This window comes from Oryctolagus cuniculus, chromosome 1 (genome assembly GCF_051225735.1).
Source record: "Oryctolagus cuniculus isolate XC-2025 breed Fujian yellow rabbit chromosome 1, ASM5122573v1, whole genome shotgun sequence".
NCBI classification, from domain to species: Eukaryota; Metazoa; Chordata; class Mammalia; order Lagomorpha; family Leporidae; genus Oryctolagus; species Oryctolagus cuniculus.
The window spans coordinates 217,207,647-217,228,197 of NC_142867.1; the positions used below are offsets into that span (position 1 = coordinate 217,207,647).

The 20,551-nt window shown below is 53.2% G+C and overlaps 1 protein-coding gene across 2 annotated transcripts; it reads right to left on the reverse strand.

Moving 5' to 3' along the window:
- Positions 1 to 4,074: 4,074 nt before the first annotated feature.
- On the reverse strand, positions 4,075 to 10,227 carry RNF183 (ring finger protein 183). Of its 2 annotated transcripts, none has more exons than XM_008263668.5 (2): positions 10,077 to 10,227; positions 4,075 to 5,182 (listed from the first exon to the last, which is right to left on the reverse strand). In XM_008263668.5, exon 2 carries the CDS (start codon positions 5,154 to 5,156, stop codon positions 4,572 to 4,574), a length of 585 nt encoding a protein of 194 aa, XP_008261890.3. In that variant the 5' UTR covers positions 5,157 to 5,182; positions 10,077 to 10,227; the 3' UTR covers positions 4,075 to 4,571. The 2 variants fall into 2 exon arrangements, with proteins under 2 accessions (XP_008261890.3, XP_008262949.3); XM_008264727.5 differs by lacking the exon at positions 10,077 to 10,227 and adding an exon at positions 5,843 to 9,386.
- Between the last annotated feature and the right edge of the window lie 10,324 nt (positions 10,228 to 20,551).

The following is a 20,551-nucleotide window of genomic DNA, read 5'->3' on the forward strand; positions in this document are numbered from 1 at the left end:
TTTAAGATTTATTTTCTACAGTTAAATATTTTCTGAATCCCAGTCACTGGTCCATAGAGGTCTTTTTTTTAGCTTGGAGTGTAGCAGATGATCTCACCTATGAATTACTCCAGATTCTGTCTCCTCCGGAAGCCCTCTGTGGGCAATGTTTTAAATAAAATGGAGGGCTGTTTGCATGTGGGCCAGGCTCCCAGTGAGGTGTGTCTGACGGTCAGTCATCAGTCATTTAGCAGTACCCTCACCTCTTCCCACCACGAAGACACAGCCTCTGAACTTCAAAATCACATAGTAAGTTCACACAGAAGTAAGGATTGGTGGAAACAAGTATCGTGTGTAGAGGAAAAGTAAGGATTTACATGGTGACTTGCCCTTGGATGTTTAAAACACCATCCCCCCTCCTTTTTTGAGTTGAGAGACAGAGCTTCTTCCGTTGGTTCATTCCCCACATGCCTGCAACTGCCAGCCCTGGTCTAGGCCAAAATCAGGAGCCTGGAACTCAATGCAGGTTTCCCACGGCGGTAGCAGGAACTCAAGCACTCAACCCGGCACCTGCTGCCTCCCAAGTGGTACATTAGCAGGAAACAGGACTGGAGCTAGCAACTCATGGGGAATGTGAGTGTCCTACGCGGCAATGTAACCAGTGTGCCTACCACCCGCTCCCAGATCCTTTTATTCGCTGTTCCAGAGGGGCTGGCTTTATTGGAGTCTGTTTAATTGATGATCAAACATACTGTTCTCACGTATAACCGAAGGGTTGCATTTCCTGTGTGGCTCAGCTTCTGAGGCCTAGGTCTCCCTTTGTTGGGTATGTTATGGCATTTACTAAGCTCTCTTTCCTTCATAGGGAATTCATTCTTTTCAGAAATTATTTTTCATTACTATCTCTGTCGTATTAATTCCCTTAGGCATGTTTTCTTGTTTGTTTTGGGATGCTGTTCCAAGAGGTAGCAGCTGAGTGGAAACGTTTCGTCCCCGCCTTTGGCAGAACAGATACCTCCTGGCCACAGGAAGTAGATGTCGTTGTAAGTGGGTAGCTGAGAAGCAGTGGCACCTCACGATCAAGGTGAGCTGCACGCCCTAGCCCTAGCGGTCAGTGCCGTCAGTGTCAGTCAGTGTCGTGCTGTCAGTTAACGAAGCACCTACTTACACTGCTCCAGGCAGATTCACACATCGTGTTGACCCTTCACACTTTCATGAGTTTATTGCCTTTTTACAGGCAAAACAGGCTCAAAAAGTTAACTAACTTGCTCAGAGTTACTCAGTAAATGGTGCTCCCTAATTTGAACCCCAGTCAGTCTGACCATTTGTGACCCATGAAAATATTTCACAGGTCTGTCGAGTTCGTTGACCACTCAGGCGAAAAGACCAGCGCAGCCAGCGTGACCTGTCCTGCGCGAGCCAGCCTGTCCATACTCCATCTCAGGCACTGCCCCTTTGACAGGTCATCTTTGGCTTCATGCCAAGTGGAGCAGATGAGCTCCTCCTGCCTCGTGACCTTACGAGGAACCAGTTGTGTTTGTCCAGTGGGATAACTGCATTTTAGGATAGGTGACATCTCGTGGAACACCGCATGCATCTTAGCGTCCCTGACCTCAGAGCCTTAAGCGTCAGGAGCATGACCCCTGTTGACTGAGTACTAACGATGCTTTAACGAGTGTCCCCTGAGGAAGGCACTATCCCAAGCTTAGCGCATCTGAGAGTGACAACAGCTGTTAGGGTGAAGTGTGTCCTCCCCTATCCAAAGGCTGTCAGACCTGAGTCTTTCCTTACTTGCGTGGTGAATTAACCACTCCACAAACAGGAATTCTGTTTTGACTGAAACAACACCTAGTGGATGACCTTGAGAAAGCAAGGGCCGGGTCACAGAGCCTCTGTTCAGCTATGCAGTGGGGATGAGGCGCACGTAACTGGAAGCAGGGGCACTTGTGCAGAGGGGAGTGCGCTCTCCTGGGGCTCCCCCAGCTCTCGTCTGTCCCTCTGCTCAGAGAACGTGATGGGATCCTGGCCTGGCTGCCCTGCTGCAAGGTTAAGGAGCAAAGAGGTATAAAGGAATGAAGTCAGTGGGGGGAGGCTGAGTCCCAGCTTCACTGTAATTATCTTGGATGCCGCAAACAGAGAGGTAGGCACCGGTCCCCTGGTGGGTGACGTGGGCAACTTTCCGGTTTTGCAATCGGAAATTTTCTGTATGTTGGAGCTTAAAACCACTTGGTTTTACTCAATACAAAATTCATGTCTTAGCCATTTTAGAATATGATATTAAGACCCCTTAAAGGAGTTTATGGAAGCTAGTCTCATTAAACTCCTATTTACAGCAAATAAGACAAACATTCTGGCCTCTGAAAGCTTATTCTACAAATTTTTTTTTTTTAATTTTTTTTTTTTTTTTTTTTTTTTTATTTTTTGACAGGCAGAGTGGACAGTGAGAGAGAGAGAGACAGAGAGAAAGGCCTTCCTTTGCCGTTGGTTCACCCTCCAATGGCCGCCGCGGCCAGCGCGATGCGACCGGCGCACTGCGCTGATCCGATGGCAGGAGCCAGGAGCCAGGTGCTTTTCCTGGTCTCCCATGGGGTGCAGGGCCCAAGCACCTGGGCCATCCTCCACTGCACTCCCGGGCCACAGCAGAGGGCTGGCCTGGAAGAGGGGCAACCGGGACAGAATCCGGCGCCCCGACCAGGACTAGAACCCGGTGTGCCGGCGCCGCTAGGCGGAGGATTAGCCTAGTGAGCCGCGGTGCCGGCCCTATTCTACAAATTTAAAAGAAAAAGGTTATCTTTAAATAATTGTGATTTTTTAAAAATGTTTATTTGAAAGGCAGTTAGCGAGAAGCAGAGGCAGAGAAAGTCAGAAAGTCTTCCATCTGCTGGTTCACTCCCCAAATGGCCACAATGGCCAAAGCTGAGCTGATCTGAAGCCAGAAACCAGGAGCTTCCTCCAGGTCTCCCACGTGGGTGCAGGTGCCCAAGGCCTTGGGCCATCTTCTACTGCTTTCCCAGGCCATAGCAGAGAGCTGGATCAGAAGTGGAACAGCCAAGACTTGAACTGGTGCCCATGTGGGATGCAGGTGCTGTAAGCCAAGGCTTTAACCCGCTAAGCCACAGCACTGGCCCCATGTGATGGTGTTTTAACCACTTTGAGATTGTTTCAGAGCCCTGAGCCACCAGGCAAGGTTAAAACTAGGGAAACGGGGGCGGGTGTTGAGGAGAAGCAGCTGAAGCTGCCACGTGGCATTCCTGCACCCCATAGCAGAGCGCAGGTTCAGGTCCCAGCCACTCCACTGCTGATCTAGCGTTCCTGCTCTTGCGCCCAGGAAGCAGCAGGTGGTGGCCCAAGTTCTGGATTCCAGGTCTCCGTGTGGGAGACCTGAGTGGAGTTTCTGGCTCCTGGTTTGGCCTGGCCCAGCTCTTGCAGGCATTTGGGAAATGAACTAGTGGATAGAAGATTTTCTCTCTCTCTCTCTCTCTCTCTCTCTCTCTCTCTCTCCCTCTCCCCCTCCCTCCCTCCCTCCCTCTCCCTCCTTCCCCCCTGTCACTCTGCCTTTCAAATAAATATTTAGAAAAACCAGGGAAGCAGAAATCCAAGTGTTCAGTACCAAGGCAACGACTTGCCAAGCCTCTCTGAGCATTCAGGTTCTATCTCGTTCCCTTGGTCCCTGGATTCGATGTGGTCCCGCACCTACTACTGCAGCCTGCGATAGAAGCCAATGCTTTGCCTCTGCCCAGGGTTTCGCTCTCATGTTGTGAAGAGCTTGTGGGAGTGGAGCCAGAGCTCTCCTAGTACCTTCCTATTAGGGCCTCTGCACCCACCCAGAGGGATAAAGACCTCCCCCCAACCCCCCACCCCGCAAGCCCAGATTTCTCTTAGCCCTTGGCTCCTGATTCTTTGACCTTTAGACTTTTTTACTCCTGTGGCTCTGAACTCCGCTGACACAGGGTCACCCTGCATTCTGAATGCCCATGGGACTGCTGGGAAGGACGCTCCCAGCCTCATACTCATAGTCTCCTCCTCTGTCCCCTCAGTTCCGGCTCCAGCCCCAGCCCAGTCAACGGTCGTAGAATGGATACGGGAGTCAACGGATGAATGCAGACCATTTTTACTGGGGCTGGGGGAAAGACAGCCAAAGAAAGTGCTGGAAAGAGGAGACAGGCACATTTGCCCACAGAACGGAAGCTCACTTTCCAAATGTTTTAGCAACACACAGCAAAAAAGAACGAAGTAAAAACAACAACAACAAAAAACAACACATGAACTAAGTTCAAAGCAGCTCCTGTGGGAAATGCAACTTGTGGGGCTGGTCTGGAACCCGGGTACCATTGCCCAGTCCTTTGGCACAACTTGCTGGGTTGCTGTGTAGTCAGACGGCTTCTCTGCCCTTCGTGACCCCCGAGGTCACACCTGCAGGTCTCACCACGTCTCCTAACCCTTCCGCCTCTCCCCTGACATCACAGGAGGGCCCGCCAGGAGCGACGACCCAGGGTAAGGGCTCCCTGGGCTGTAAAACGACCTATGCTTCTGAGGATGACGGCAAATGAGCTCTGTCCAGCCGCAACCCTTCCTGCCTGGGAGCAGAGGGCTCAGCCCACCCCCCAAAGAAACTGCCTGGTCCAGAAGATGGAGAAGATGAGCAGCAGGGTGACGCTGAGGATGACCGCCATCAGGTAGGCAAAGATGCGGAACTGAGGGTTGCGGAAACACCTGCGCAGGGAGTCGTGGCGGGGACGGGGGATGGGCACGGACGCCGTGGCAGGGGCCACATCCTGGGAGGCCACGTCCTGAGTCTGGGTCCCAGGCTCAGGGCCCAGGTCCAGTGTATAAACCCGAGGCTGGCGCAGGAAGTAGCGGCTCTTGGGCTGGTCCCTGAGACAGAGCTGCCGGCCGTCCAGCATGACGTGGTGGGGCTCCAGGCGGAGCAGGGTCAGCAGGGCCGTGTCCGTGGGCAAGTCCGTGACAGGCTGCCCCGAGGCCAGCACGGTGGGCTGGCGACAGAGCGGGCACAGCAGGCGGCGCCGGGCCCGAGTCACCAGGCTGAGGTGGGCCAGGCATTCCACGCAGAAGGAGTGGCAGCAGTCCAGCACCTTGGGGGTGTGGAACGTGTTGTTGAAGGGGTTCCAGCAGACAGGGCACTCGGCCTCCAGCGGCCGGCCCTGCTGCTCCGCCATGCCCAGGCGACTGCCCCGCAGGTGTCCTGGCAGAGAGGAAAAAGGGGCAAAGGAACACCGGTAAGCGCGCTCCCTGCGCTCTGACTGAGGCTAGGAACCCTGTGGATGTTCAAAGATATCACCCACAGGCGACAGATGAGAAGGCAGCTTCAAAGCGTTTTGTTCTAGATCACCCCGTTCCTAAGCCATTGAGTGAGTCTCCCCAGCATCGGGGCAGGGCTGAGCCACCCGCACCAGCAGCACCGGAAGCAGCTGGCCTGAGAGGAGACGGATGTCCCCCGGACTTCAGAGATGCAGAGAGATGGCCCTGGAGCTCCCTGTGTCTGCCCTTGGCCGCTCTGAATCCAGGGAGAAGGGGAGTGAGGCACAGTCAGCTCCTTCCTGGCCGCCTTAAATCCCTCACCAGTGCAGCCATGGGCTACATGAATCTTCTGGTCCCCTCGGTGGGACCAGTGCAGGCCCTCTCTCTCAGCCCCTAGGGCCAGAGGGGCAACCCTTCGGAGCTGGCTCCCGGGGCCCCTGCCTGGCAAGGGGACCCATTGTCCGATGTTTCTCCTTGACCTAGAAGCCTTGAAGAGATTCCCTGCCCGGGTCCCCAGATCAGCCCCAGTGCGTCTCCCCTGGACTCAGCCACACACCCCCACCCCCTCCATCCCTTTGTCCTGAGAAACCTTCTGGGCACCCACCTGGGCTTCCGTGGGCTCCAGTGGTCGGGCAGACTACACTGAAGGTCTGGGGCTCTTGCCTCTCCCTCTCCTGAACCTGAACCTGCAATGCTTTGGGAAACTGCTTTCTTTCTCGTCACCAACCCCGAGGCTGTCTCCATGGCAGCACCCGCACAGCACCTGGGGCTGCCAGGTGGCCCCGGCTGCAGCCTCTAGAGCACACCTACCTGGAGCCAAGGCCAGGGAGCGGCCTGGGTGGTGGGGTGGGGATGTGGGGGACCTGAGTCCCTCCCAGGGCGTGGCAACCCACGGGACCTGGAAGCCGAGCTATCTGTATGTTCCAGGGGCTGTCCCTTCAGACGGGAAATCCCTGGCCTGAGAGGTAGGCGTAGTGACTTCCTCCTCTCAAGGCAGGAGGGTGAGTCTTCTGGGCTTCCTCTCTCCTGGGCCCTCATCACTTTTCTAGGATAGCCAGAGCCGCCTCCTCCTTGCACAAAGGGGCTGCCTGCTCTGCACTTCGATTGCTGTGAAATGTTCTCCAACACCTAAACGCTCTGAATATCTGATCCGGGCCCCTTCTGCGGAGAGGTCCAGTCCAAGACTTGGCCATCTCCCCAAACTTGCAGACTCAGAGGAGGAAGCTGGAGAGGAGCGCTGCATCCCTGCTTCCCCATTGCACCCAGAAACATGTGACCTTTATCTGATTCTCTTATCGGTCATTTGAAAAGTTTAAAGAGTTGAGCTTCTGGGGTGGGAGTGGGGTATATTCAACTAGGGCCACTTATTCCTCCTAAATATTCACTTTGCAGATGGGCCAGGAGAGGTGACTCACCCAGAGTCACCCAACTGGTCAAGGTCAACACTGGGCCCTGTGCCTTTGAACGCCTACTCCACCTCCACGCCGCCGTCATGAAGTCAGTGCACCTGCTGGATGCACGTGTTTGGAGCTAGACAGTGCTGTATTTGACCAGGAGGAATCCAGGCGCTGTACCCCCGGGGAGTGGGCGGTGGCTGGCCCCTGGGCCCTAAAGAAAAACCTACTTACAGTCTCTCTTCCCTGGGGCTGTTCCTCTAGGCCTGACACTGCTCTGAACAGGGAAAAGGAGACAAGACAGGCGGAGGGAGAGGACACAGCCCTCACCAAAGCTAGCTTGGTTCACCCAGGATCCACGCCTTATTCTGCGTACCAGGCGTCCAGGCAGCAGTCACTGGGGGCTTACTGTGTGCTAGGCATTGAGTAAACCAGGAAAAAAATTTGACGTCATCCATGACCTCACAGCCCTTCAGGGTCAGGTGAAGCAAGGAGATATTTAATGAGGAATGGGCGGGGCCGGCACTGTGGAGCAGTGGGTTAAAGCCCTGGCCTGAAGCACCGGCATCCTATATGGGCACTGGTTCTAGTCCCAGCTGCTCCTCTTCCGATTTGGCTCTCTGCTATGGCCTGGGAAAGCAGTAGAAGGCGGCCCAAGTCCTTGGACCCCTGCACCCACATGGGAGACCCGGAGGAGACTCCTGGCTTCTGGCTTTGGATCGGCACAGCTCTGGCCATAGCAGTCGTCTGAGGAGTGAACCAGTGGATGGAAGACCTCTCTCTATATATATATTTCTCTGTAACTCTGCCTTTCAAATAAATAAAATAAATCTTAAACAATAAGTAAGTACTAAGTTATGCACGCTGTAAAGGCCCACAGGGAAAACAGGCTTGAGGGGCTGCCTGCTTATGAGGAGACCACCAGGGACGATTTCTCCCAAGGGTGCCCTGAAAGCTGAGACTGAAGGATGCAAGGAACCCAGGGGTGCAGAGAGGGGAGGGAGAGCATCTCGGGTCCAGGGAACAGCATCTGACAAAGGGCAGAGGTGAGGAAGCGGAAGGCAGCCGGGGTGCCCCAGGCATGGAGAGCGGGACTGGGCTGGGCACGTGGCTCGGGATTAAGGCGGAGAGGTAGGAGGCAGGACCTGTGCGTGCAGGGACTTCTCTCTGGATTTTATCTGGGGAGTGGGCGGGTGACCTGCTCCTGTTTCCATTACTAAAACAGCAGAGCAGAGGACAGACTGAAAAGGGACGAGAGTGGACATGGATGAGCAGCGAAGGGCCCTAGCAGTGTGGTCCAGGGCTGTGAGGTCATGGATGATGTCTGTAGGTCGGGAGTTGGTGGCGAAGATAGAAGAGGATGGTGCAAAAGAGATCCCTGGAGACAGAATCAAAACCACTTTCTAAGAAGCAGTGGGCTTCTTGGGAATCAGGTTGTCCAAGTTCATGATCCCAGACGCACTGCTTATTAGGGCTATCTATGACTGATTCCAGTCACATCACTTAACCTCTATGGGCCTTCGTTTCCTCTTGCAAAAAGGAAGGTAAAAGTAATAAAGCTTTTAGATAGAGCCCGAGCAGGGAGGGTAAAGCCTTTAGCTAGAGCCTGGCACCCAGGAAAGTCTTAAATATGAGGCGGCCAGCATTACTGCTGCAAATGGACTTGAGAGAGAGGTAGGGTCACAGTTACCTTCAAAGCCATGGAAACATTTTCTGCACGGAGCTTGAAGGAGCACTTGGATTGCAGAGTGTGTGTCAGAAGCTGCCTGCTAATATTTCTCAAAAGTCTTAGCATGGGGCCGGCATTGTGGCGTAGCAGGTGAAGCTGCCGCCTGCCGTGCCAGCATCCCATATGGGTGCCGGTTTGAGTCCCGGCTGCTCCATTTCCAATCCAGCTCTCTGCTGTGGCCTGAGAAAGCAGCAGAAGATGGCCCAAATCCTTGGGCCCCTGCACCTGCGTGGGAGACCCAGAAGAAACTCCTGGCTCCTGGTTTCAAATCAGCGCAGTTCTGGCCATTGTGGCCATCTGCAGAATGAACCAGTGGATGGAAGACCGACCGACCTCTCTCTCTCTCTCTCTCTCTCTTTCTCTCTGCCTCTGCCTCTCTGTAACTCCACCTTTCAAACAAATAAGTAAATCTTTAAAAAAAAAAAAAAAAGCCTTAGCATGTACATAACCCTGACGCAGCAGTCCCCTCACTGGGGATCTAGCCATGGAAATAATCAAAGATGTGATTACGAAGAAGCCCAAGGAGGCCCTGGCCCAGTGAAGCACAGAGAACAACCTCGTTAGCCAATAATCGGGCATTAACAAGGGGGTTCTGCTCCATCCTCAAGAAGAGACGTTCTGCAGCCTTCGGAATGATGTGATAAAACACCTATTAACATAGAAATCTGCCTCTAATATAATGTCATTAAGTGAAAAAGAACCAGTAATAAAACCAAATTACAACACAATCCAATTTTCAAAAACATGAACCCAATAGAAAAAAGATCTGGAAAGATAAACTACCAGATGTTCACAGTGGTTACCTCTGGGGGCAAGATTATAGGCTTGGACTTCTCCGCACCCCCGTCTCCCCCCACCCAGTTCTCTTCTCTGGAATTTCTGACTTTACTGCCGCACGCTTGTCTTGCTACCCTTACATGTCTCTCCTCCTGCTGCGGATCAGAACCACGTTCTCGAAGCCGCATGGCCAAAGCTGCAGAGTTCGGTTCAGTTTCAGGGCAGGGATGATCACGAGCGCCCGCAGGCACTCCCTGTGTTTGCAGCTGGTTGGAGTCCTGTCTCTCCAGGAGAGACTCTGGCTGTGTATGGACCCCACCCTCCCACCCACACCTTCAAGCCAGGACATCTCAGCTGCAGAGAATTCCGGGCACCACCCCCAAAGCCCTCACCTCGGGTTATGAGCGAGTCATCACCAGACAGTAGCTGCAGCCTCAGCCCAGGGCTTTCCACCCCAAGCTGGTAGAGAGGGAGAATTGGCATATTTCTAGAACCTTCCTGTCCTCGCCAGGACCTAAGTGTGGCAGCATATCCAGAGAGGATAATGTTGCCTTTTACCACCTTTCCTCTTTACGTAGGCCGTTTGATCCTCTCACACGCCTCTGTGCCAGAGGCAGAACCGGGGAGTGGAAAGCCTTCAGGCGTTGAAACTTCCATGCTGGTCTTGCACAAACAGCTGGGCCCCTCTCTTAGCTTCCTTTTCCTCCTCCAAAGAGACTGTGAGGAAGGAGTCATCTATGCGTCCAGCAGAACGCAGCGAGTGCTTGGTACCCAGCAGGATTATTTTGGTGCCCATTTGTTCCCAGATGGGGAGGCCACGATGGGCAAGTGGCTTACCCCAGGCTTCACAGCTCAAAGATGCCTGCTGGGGCCCGCCTCCCGGAGCTCACCCTCTGGGGCCCAGAACCGGTCCCTCCGTGACCCCCTCGGCTCCTTACCTGCTCCCTCCAGTCGCCTCCTTCTGCCCTTAGCCAGTGCAGCAAGGGCTTGGGCTCTGGTTTCCTGGCAGCTGGGGGCGGATCTGATTTGCAGCTCTTGGCCAGCTGTCTCTGTTTCAGGTTCACCTCGTCTTCCTTTGGACGACTTTGGACTGTCTGCCACACCCCGCGAGCTACGGGCTCCTGTCTTCCCCCAGTGAGTCACTCTTGGTTCTCCGCGGGGGTCTGAGTGCACTCACCCTTACAGACCTCCATCCCGTCCCGCTGGGTCGGCCTGCTGCCATCACTTCCGCAACCTGGGCTGACCTGCCATCACTGGAAGGCCAGGCATCTCTAAGGCCTCTTTTGCCCACAGTCCAGACGGAGCCTTCCAACCTCAGAGTCCCTACAGCCCGAACACAAAGAGTTCTTGGGAAATATGGAGAAAAGGCAAACAGTCCATCAGAAGTTCATGTGTAGGGGGGGGGGGGTGATGCACAGTCGGGCAAAAGCAGGGAGAGCCAGGGTTCTCCGGCAGGGCAGCCTTCCAGGTCAGAGCTGGGACCTCGCTCCAACTCCACACTCTACCCACTAGTAATGGAGACCTGAGCGCGTGAGGTGACGCCTCCGTGCCTCAGTTTCCTCTCCTAAAATGGGCATGAAGACCCACCTGCTTGATCTGCAGTTTAAATGAGATAATCCACGCAGAGATGGAACACGGTGCCTGGCACACCGTAACATACATGCTGACCACACCTGTTATTTTTATATCATCAGGCAAATCCCAGAAAGAAAGGAATGCAAACGAGTTTGCTTATTCACTCAAGAACTCCTGAGAGGCAAGTGTAGAGAGCAGGGCTGGCAGCCAGGCTGTGCCGTGGTGCCAACGGCCTCGCCACCTTCCGAAAGTGAGCTCACGTGACCCATCCCACAGCCTCGCCACATGACAGTCCTCTCTTTATTCCTTTACTGATCTCTTGGACGGCATTTGGAGAACAGGCAGAAATAAATACAGGCAGATATCCAGCTGGTAATATAATCAAGTGTCCGGAAGTGCCCGCCCCATTTTATGATTCTTAAAGGTTATTTTAGGGGCCAGCACTGAGACGCGATGGGTAAATTGCTGCCTGTGTCGCCGGCATCCCAGATGAGTCCCGGCTGCTCCACTTCGATCCAGCTCCCTGCTAACGCACCGGGGAAAGCAGAGGAGGGTGGCCCAAGTGCTTAGGCCCCTGCATCCACACGGGAGACACAGAAGAAGCTCCTGGCTCCTGGCTTCGGATCTGCTCAGCTGTGGCCATTGTGGCCATTTGGAACCAGCAAATGGAAGACCTCTCTCTCTCTCACACACTCTCTTACACACACACTCTCTCTGTGTGTGTGTAACTCTGCCTTTCAAATAAATAAGTAAGTCTTTTTAAAAAATAGGAAAAAATTGCAGGATTCATGCATGGTTTTTAAAAAAATTAATATTATTTTACTTTAGAGTAAGTAATACACGTGCATGGCTCAGCGTGTGAAAGGTGTGATTTTGCAGTGAAAACGTTCTTTTCCCAGCCACCTAATGTCCCTGGAAACGAAAAGTTATAGCATCAGTTTCTTATGCACATTTCCAAAGATGTTTTATGCCCCCCCCAGACGTCCATGGCAAAATGTCGATGTATTCCTTTTCTTCCTCTTTATCCAAACGTGTATATTGTAGATGCTGCCCGGGCCTCTCTCACATATATCTGAGACGTCCTTCTGTATTGGTACCCAGAGAGATTGTAATGCTTGTATCATAGTCGTCAGCTGGCTGTACCGTAATAACCAATACCCTATTAACCAAAACTCTTCATTTTTTAAAAATATTTTTATTTATTTATTTGACAGGTAGAGTTACAGACAATGAGAGAGAGAGAGACAGAGAGAAAGGTCTTCCTTCCATTGGTTCACCCCCCAAATGGCTGCTACGGCCAGAGCCACACCAATCCAAAGCCAGGAGCCAGGAGCCAGGAGCCAGGTGCTTCCTCCTGGTCTCCCATGCAGGTGCAGGGCCCAAGCACTTGGGCCATCCTCCACTGTCCTCCCGGGCCACAGCAGAGAGCTGGACTGGAAGAGGAGCAACCAGGACTAGAACCCGGCGCCCATATGGGATCCCGGCACCTCAGGTAGAGGGTTAACCTAGTGAGCCACGGCGCCGGCCCCAAAACTCTTCATTTTAAATATAGAAATATTGGGCGAGAGGATAAACGATGAGATAACTACAGGTTTTAGGTTAGCCTAGAATTGTGGGAACATAAAATCTTGGCCTTCGGACGGTTTTAGATCTCCAAAACAGATCTCTAAGCACATCTGCACCTCTTTCTGAGCTGGAAACGGAGGGATGTGACAGGCGTAGCCCCCACGTTCCTCCCACTTCTGGAAGTCTCTGCTTTCTAGTTTCAATGCTGCTTGACCAAGGATTCCAGACACCAATTTCTGGAATTGTCCAAAGGATCCACTGTTTATCTAAGAGTTTGGAAGGCAGCTTTTTGGTCTGGCAACGCTGCTGCAAAACCATGCACAAGTCCATATACTTTGACCTAACAATACAGTTCCCCGGAAGCATCCACAAGCTACCTTTTGGTTGAGTGATGATGTTCACTGCAGTTTTACTTTAACCAGAAATGATTAATAACAACCCCAAAGCCCATCTCTTACGTGGAAAATTACATGATCATTTAAAATGATGTAGTGGAAGAATTTTTATTGACTTGTAAAGTGGTCACGGTGTACTATAAATGGAGAGGCAGCAGTTTGCAAAGTGTTGGATGTAACGTGAGCCAGAGTTTGTAAAGTGAAATACACGTAGACTGAGAGGCCAGGGCAGGCATCTGGCACTGTGGCTGAGTTGCTACTTGGGACACCCACATCCCCTATTAGAGAGCCTGGTTCAAGTCCCAACTCTTCCACTTCTTCTTTTCTTTAAGAGTTTTTTTTTTATTTTTATTTTTAATTCATTTTAAAGACAGAGTTAGAGAGAGAGAGAGACAGAGAGATATCTTCCATCTGCTGGCTCACTTCCCCAACAGCCAGGATTGGGCCAGGCCAAAGCCAGAAGTCATGAGCTTCATCCGGGTCTCCCACATGGGTAGCAGGAGCCCAAACTCTTGGGCCATTTTCCACTGCTTTTCCCAAGGCCATTAACACAGAGCTGGACTGGAAGTGGAGCATCTAGGACTCGAACCAGCACCCATATGGGATGCCAACATCACAAGCGGCAGCTTTACCCACTATACCACCGCATCAGCCCCCCGTTTTCTCCACTTCTCATCCAGCTTCCTGATAATACACGTGCAGCCAGGTATCAGATGATGGCTCAAGTACTTGCGTACCTGCCACCCACGTAGGAGGCCCAGACTGAGTTTTGGGCTCCTGGTTTTGGCCATCTGCTGTTTACAATGCCAGCATCCTATGTCAGACTGCTGGTTCCAGCCCCACCTCCTAGGCCTCTGATCCAGCTCCCTGCTAATGTCCCTGGGAAGGCAGCAGACGATGGCTCAAGTGCTTGGACCCCTACCACCCAGGTAGGAGACCTTGATCGAATTCCTGGCTCCTGGCTTCATCCTAGCTCAGCCTGTTTCTTGCTCTGCCTTTCAAATAAAAAAAAACAATAACAATAAAGACATCAATCAGGGCATTGCAACTAGTGAAATAAACATAAAGCACACACTGACAGTTTTCCGGATCACTCATTGCCTAGCGAGTAAATGCATTACGGTAATGTCTGTGGGTGGTCAAGGCCAAGGAGTGCTTTGTTTTAATAGTGGAAATTTTTTTTTTTTTTTTTTTTTTTTTTTTTTTTTTGCTGTGGAGATACACAGGAGAGATAGTGAGGCATCTCAGGAATGTGAGAGTTAAATTAATTTAGCTCCTGCTTGTGGGGGCCGGTGCTGCTCAGCCGGCTGGAAAAATGCCCCACGTAAGCAGGACCTTGGAACCCTGCGAGTGAAGTCATAAGACGCTGGGGAGGCCAGCCAAGGGCTGGAGCAGAGGCGCAGGGTGAGCCAGACTTCTGGGAAGGAAGAGGCGAAGGCAGGCAGATGGGGGAGCAGTGAGGATGCAGAAAAGGCGGTGCCTAGATCCGGTTTTGATTAGGTGACGGTCAGGGTTTAGCAAACCCCGGCCAAGGACAAGGAGACGTTCACCCGCCATCCCTCAGAGCCTGGCCTGAGACCAGCGTCCAGGGGAGTCCCAGCAGCGCAGGTGTCTCCTGGGATCGATAGTAATGCAGAATTCCAGGTCCAGGGGGGCAGAATCTGCATTTGGACAGGAGCCCTGGAGATTCGGAGACAAGTTCAAGTGTGAAGAGTACTGACTTAGGAAACTGTGCCCCCACTGCCTGGCTCACCCTGAGCTTACTCATCTTCCCAAGGACCTGCCACCTGGGGAGTGCTGGGGGAGCCCCAGTCTGGGGACGGGCATCCACCCACCTCCACCTCACGCTCCACGCCTTATCAGGATTCGCTCCACAAAGCACAGTCCCCTACTCAAAACCTTGCGGGCTGGGCGGGGGGGGGGGGGGGGGGAAGGGGGGGGTGTGCGCCGCGGCTCACTAGGCTAATCCTCCGCCTTGCGGCGCCGGCACACCAGGTTCTAGTCCCGGTTGGGGCGCCAGATTCTGTCCCGATTCTGTCCCGGTTGCCCCTCATCCAGGCCAGCTCTCTGCTGTGGCCCAGGAAGGCATTGGAGGATGGCCCAAGTGCTTGGGCCCTGCACCCACATGGGAGACCAGGGGGAAGCACCTGGCTCCTGGCTTCGGATCAGTGTAGTTCTGGCTGTAGCGGCCATTTGGGGAGTGAACCGACGGAAGAAAGACCTTTCTCTCTGTCTCTCTCTCACTGTCTAACTCTGCCTGTCAAAAAAAAAAGGAGGGGGGGGGGCAAATGTATGTCAGCATTCAGCACTGGTCCTATTTTGGAAAGGCATGGAGATGCATTAGCAGGCCACACCTTGGAATCCCATACACTTAGATGTTCTGCAGCGTAGTATGAATATTGACACCTGCAAGAATAAAAACAAACAAACAAACAAACAAACAAACAAAAAAAACACCAGATCAGGTCAAGTTTTGGCACCAAACTCAAAGACAATGGATAAGGGTCAAGGACTGTTTGATTACATAATCTTACTTTTAGGCTGTGTCAGTTGAATAGAGTTAGAAACACTCAGAAGTATTTTCTGGCCTTTGTTAACCTCAGACTTAGCAGGAACTCTAAGTTCTAGATGTCCCCTTTTTTTTTTTTTTTTTTTTTTTGACTGGCAGAGTGGACAGTGAAAGAGACACAGAGAGAAAGGTCTTCCTTTGCCGTTGGTTCACCCTCCAATGGCCGCTGTGGCCGGCGTGCTGCAGCCGGCACACCGCGCTGATCCGATGGCAGGAGCCAGGAGCCAGGTGCTTTTCCTGGTCTCCCATGGGGTGCAGGGCCCAAGCACTTGGGCCATCCTCCACTGTACTCCCGGGCCACAGCAGAGAGCTGGCCTGGAAGAGGGGCAACCGGGACAGAATCCGGCGCCCCGACCGGGACTAGAACCCGGTGTGCCGGTGCCGCAAGGCGGAGGATTAGCCTAGTGAGCCACGGCAGCGGCCCGCGATGTCCCTTCGAACATCCTTCTTTTGATCCTGCAGGCCACATCTGGCGTGGTCATGGGACTCTCTGAGGAGCACTTGCATTTGGCAAAATGAAGCCACTTACCCAGCAAACTGCACATCAGAGCTGAGGCTGGAGCCCCGGGCCTCTGCCTCTTGGTCCAGTGCTTCCCTTGCCTGCCTGCCCCAGGGCCGTGCGCATGAGCTCTTGGGCACAAGGGCTCTTCCCTCTCAGCGTCCACACCGTGTCAGCAGAGGGCAGGGGCCATTTGGCCTCATGCTCCACGGCAGAAAACCTGCGTTCAATTCCCAGCTCTGGCTCCTGACCCCAGCATCCTGAGCGTGCAGACCCTGGAAGGCAGAAGCGACGGTTCAAGTAGCTGAGTCCCTGCCACCCATGGGAGAGACCCGGACGGAGTTCCCAGCTCCTCGCTTGGGCTCTGGTCCAGCCGCAGCCATGGCACATATCTGGGGATTGAAGCGGGTGGGAGTACTTCCCCCTCCCCGCTTCAAATTTACCAAAAAAGAAGTGCCACCGTCCCTGCCAGCCAGTACGGTTAAGAATACAGAACTGTACGCGGGTGGCAGCACCTGGCCCCCAGAAAGCCCTCGGGGTGAGCCGGCCCAGGGTCTGTCAGATGCGTCTTCACCCCTACCCTTCAGACTCTCTCCTGGTGAGCCCCATCAGGAAGACGCTGGCAACGATTTGGCTGGAAGTTCTCTGCAATGGAGCGTCCAGGAAGATCTCAGGGAGCTCCCCCAAACGCCAGCGTTGAGGTCGACTGGGCTAGAGCCCATCTCTGCTCCTGTGTGCCCAGCCCGCAGCCCTGGCAAAGTGACCTGTGTGATTTGAATAGGGTTTGTCCCCTCTGAAACACAACGCCGGAATCTGATCACCATTTGTAGCAGTGTTGAGAGGGAGCCGGGCTTTTGTGATTAGGTCATTAGGAGAGAGGGGTTATTGCTTTTCTCAGGGGAGTGAGTGCGTGCTCATGGCAGGGCTGGGGGTGTTGTAAAGCAGGTGCAGTCTCTCTTGCTTGTGTCTCCTGCACATGCGCATTTGCCCTTCTGCTTCCCGAAGCCAACTGAAGCAGAGTGAGGGCTTCACAGGAAGCTCAGTAGGGCTGGCGCTGTGGTGTAGTGTGCTAAGCCGCCGTCTGCAGCGCTGGCATCCCATAGGGGTGCCAGTTCATGTCCCGGCTGCTCCACTTCCGATCCCGCTCCCTGCTAATGTGCCCAGGAAAGCAGCGGAAGATGGCCCAAGTGCTTGGCAGAGAGACCAAGAGGGAGAGAGAGAGAGAGATCTCCTATCTGCAGGTTTATTCCCCAAATGCCTACAGCTGCTGGGCCTGGACCAAGCTCAATCTCAGGATCCCAGTACTTGAGCTGTCACCTGCACCTGCTGCCTCCCAGCACATTAGCGGGAAGCTGGAATGGGAAGTGGAGCCAGGACTTGAACCCAGATACTCTGATATGGGCTGGGAGTGTCCCAGCAGCAGATTAACTGTTGTATCAAATGCCCAAAATGCACCAAATGCCCACCCCAAGAAGCATCATTGTCGACACTAGAGTTAAGGCCGTCCTTGTTATACAACTGCAAAGAATTCGATTGCTTATGTTCCTTCCCCAGGGCTTTGTGAAAGGTGGAACTCAAGAGCATTGAGGATTTCAGGTAGAAGGAATTTCTTTTTTTTTTTTTTTAAGATTTATTTATTTATTTGAAAGTCAGAGTTACACAGAGGAGAGGCAGAGAGAGGAGAGGCAGAGAGAGAGAGAGAGAGAGAGAGGTTTTCCATCTGATGGTTCACTCCCCAGATGGCCTCAACAGCCGGAGCTGTGCCGATCTGAAGCCAGGAACCAGGAGTTTCCTCCGGGTCTCCCACGCAGGTGCAGGGGCCCAAGCACTGGGCCATCTTTTACTGCTTTCCCAGGCCATAGCAGAGAGCTGGATCGGAAATGGAGCAGCCGGGTCTCGAACCGGCGCCCATATGGGATGCCGGTGCCGCAGGTGGAGGATTAACCAAGTGAGCCATGGCACTGGCCCCATGGTAGAAGAAATTTCTAAGCAGAATATAGCATGATTGCTTTGAACTACTCAACACTGAAATGACAGAGCGAAGGGATGATTTGAACACAGAATTTAGGAGCAGGTGCTGTGGGGCAGCTGTTTCAGCCACCTCTTGGGTTGCCCACCCCCCATACTGGAATTCCTGGGGTCAAGTATCACCTCTGCTTCCAATTTAGCTTTCTGCTCAAGTGCCTGGGAAGCAGCAAATGATGGCCCAAGCAAGTGAGTTTGGTTCCTGCGTAAGTGGGTCCCTGCCACCCACGTGAGAACTCTGAATGGGGTTTCTGTCTCTAGCTTCTGCCTGGCCCAGCCCTGGCTGTTGTGAGCATCTGAGGAGTAACCCAGTGGGTGGAAGCTCTCTCTCTCTTCCCCTGCTCTTTGAATAATCAAAAATTAAAGATGGAATTTATAATTAAAAGGGAAACAGAGTGCAAAAATGTGGAAAATTTGCCTTCTGGCCATGTAAAGAAGCAGCAGCATGCCTAAAGGTGACCGAGAAACCCTTGGCTAAGGACCCAAGCATGGCTAAAGTGAAGCCAGGGATTATGCATCAGGCAATGGGGAGAAGGCCCTGAAGGCATTTCAGAGATCTGGGAGGCTGTGCCTCGAGTCCCCGACCAGGGGCCTGCGAGGGTGGCAAGGTTTCAGGGACTGGCTCCCAGGCTGGCCACCCACGCGTGCCTTTGTACACTGGCCCCCATGTTTCAGCACCAACACCCTGAAACTGACTCAGCTGTGGCTAAGTGAGTTCAGGCGTGACTCATGCCATGGCGTCAGAGAGCATGAGCAGTAAGTTGGTTGAGTCCATGCGGAATGAAGTCTGCAGGTGCACAAAGTTAAAAAAAAAAAAAAAATCTGTGGGAGTATAGCTTCCTCCTAGATTTCAAAGGATGCTGTGAAACAGCCTGGGGGCCAGACAGAAACCGGACACAGGGGCGGGGCCAGTCACAGAGAGTCCTCCCCAGTCAGCCTCCAAGAACGATAGAGCCACCTGCCATGTGCCTGCCTGACCTGGGAAAGCTACAGGCTCCAGTGTACAACCCCAACCCAAGAAAAGCAGCGTGGACCAAACTCAGCCAAGCCAGCTGGGCAGGGCTGCTGACGCTCTGAGGATCCAAACTCAGACCGCCCAAGGGTGTCCAGGGCGCAGCCCTTGGAGTGAAAGCTCATCTTTCAGTTTGGAGACTCAGCACCTGTTCTCTTGTATTTCCGGCTTGCTGGGGACCTGTCACCCCTTTCCTGTGGCTTTGGAATGGGAGTGTCTACCCTCTGCCTGTCCTGCTGTTGTGTTTTGGAAGCAGATAGTTTGTTTTGATTTCACAGGCTCAGAGACCAGACTTCAGACTTTTGAATTGGTGCTGAACAAGTTAAGAATTTGGAGGGTGGAAAGATTGCATTTTTCACTGTGAGGCTAGGAGTTTGGGGAAGGAGCAGAGTCAGGATGCTACGGTTTCCATATGGTTTGGCCCCTTCAAAGTTCATGTTGAAGTCTGATTGCCCTTGAGAGTGTTGAGTGCTGGTGGGGCCTTTTTCGAAGTGATTAGGTCATTCAGAGGGATTAATAGAGCAGGTGTTATGGCTCAGTGGGTTTGTCAGGTAGGAAGTCAGAAATGAGCTTATGTGTGTGTGACAAAGGCCTAAGGCACTGGCATCCAGGTCCAGCATCCTCATCTCAAAGTCATCCAATAACCTTCCAGGTGCAGCCCAGTATCTGCTCTTCAGACGTCCTGCCCCTTCTTCCCGATAACCATCCTTCCTCTAACCAGGGCGAGGCCAGCCAGGCTTCCCCCTGTCTGATAACTTCAGGGGGGAAACTCAGAAAGGAATTTTTTTTGTATTTACATCCAAAAAGTCCTTTGTTCCAGGAAGACAAGACCCATCCCCCTAAAAACCCCCGGCCTCAACCAGACTGCACGCTCAGCCCTCTGCCTCTCTGCTGAGCTGCCCGCCTGGCCGGCCAGGTGTACCCTCTCCACTTAACCATGTAACCCTGCTCTCCCCCAGTCTGAGCGACTGGGCACTCTCTCTCAGGTCCTGTCTGGAGAGGTGCCCATCCGTTCTTACAGATGTCCCTTCCCTAGTAAATCTTGCTATGTTGCTTTCCCCTGCTCTCTGTCTCATGCCTGAATTCTTTCTTGCACGAAGACAAGAACCCTTCTTTCTCCGGTAACTGGTTAAGCCGCCACATGTGAAGCTGGCATCCCATGTGTGTGCTGGTTCGAGTCCTAGCTGCTCCACTTCCTATCTCGCTCCCTGGCAATGTGCCTGGGAAAGGTGAGAGATCAGGAGGCCTGAAGAGGAATAGAAATGAGAGTCTGCAGACCAAGAGAGGACAGGAGAGGAGAGAGAGGCAAGGCCTCTGGCTTCCTGGTTCCGATATGTCAAGGTGGAGATTCGGTTTAGTGGTTAATGTGCCCACATCCCATATTGGAGCGCCTGGGTTTAAGTCCAAACTCTGCTGTCATTTCCTTTTTTTTGACAGGCAGAGTGGATAGTGAGAGAGAGAGAGAGAGAGAAAGGTCTTCCTTTTGCCATTGGTTCACCCTCCAATGGCCGCCGCGGCAGGCGCAATGCGCTAATCCGAAGCCAGGAGCCAGGTGCTTCTCCTGGTCTCCCATGCGGGTGCAGGGCCCAAGCACTTGGGCCATCCTCCACTGTACTCCTGGGCCACAGCAGAGAGGTGGGCTGGAAGAGGAGCGACCGGGACAGAATCTGGCGCCCCGACTGGGACTAGAACCCAGGGTGCTGGCGCCGCAGGTGGAGGATTAGCCTAGTGAGCCGCGGTGCCGGCTATTTCCTTTTTTTTTTTTTTAAGAT

Bases quoted from the DNA above. Each gene is read 5' to 3' on its own strand.
- RNF183 (XM_008263668.5), bottom strand. From the start codon at position 5,156: ATGGCGGAGCAGCAGGGCCGGCCGCTGGAGGCCGAGTGCCCTGTCTGC.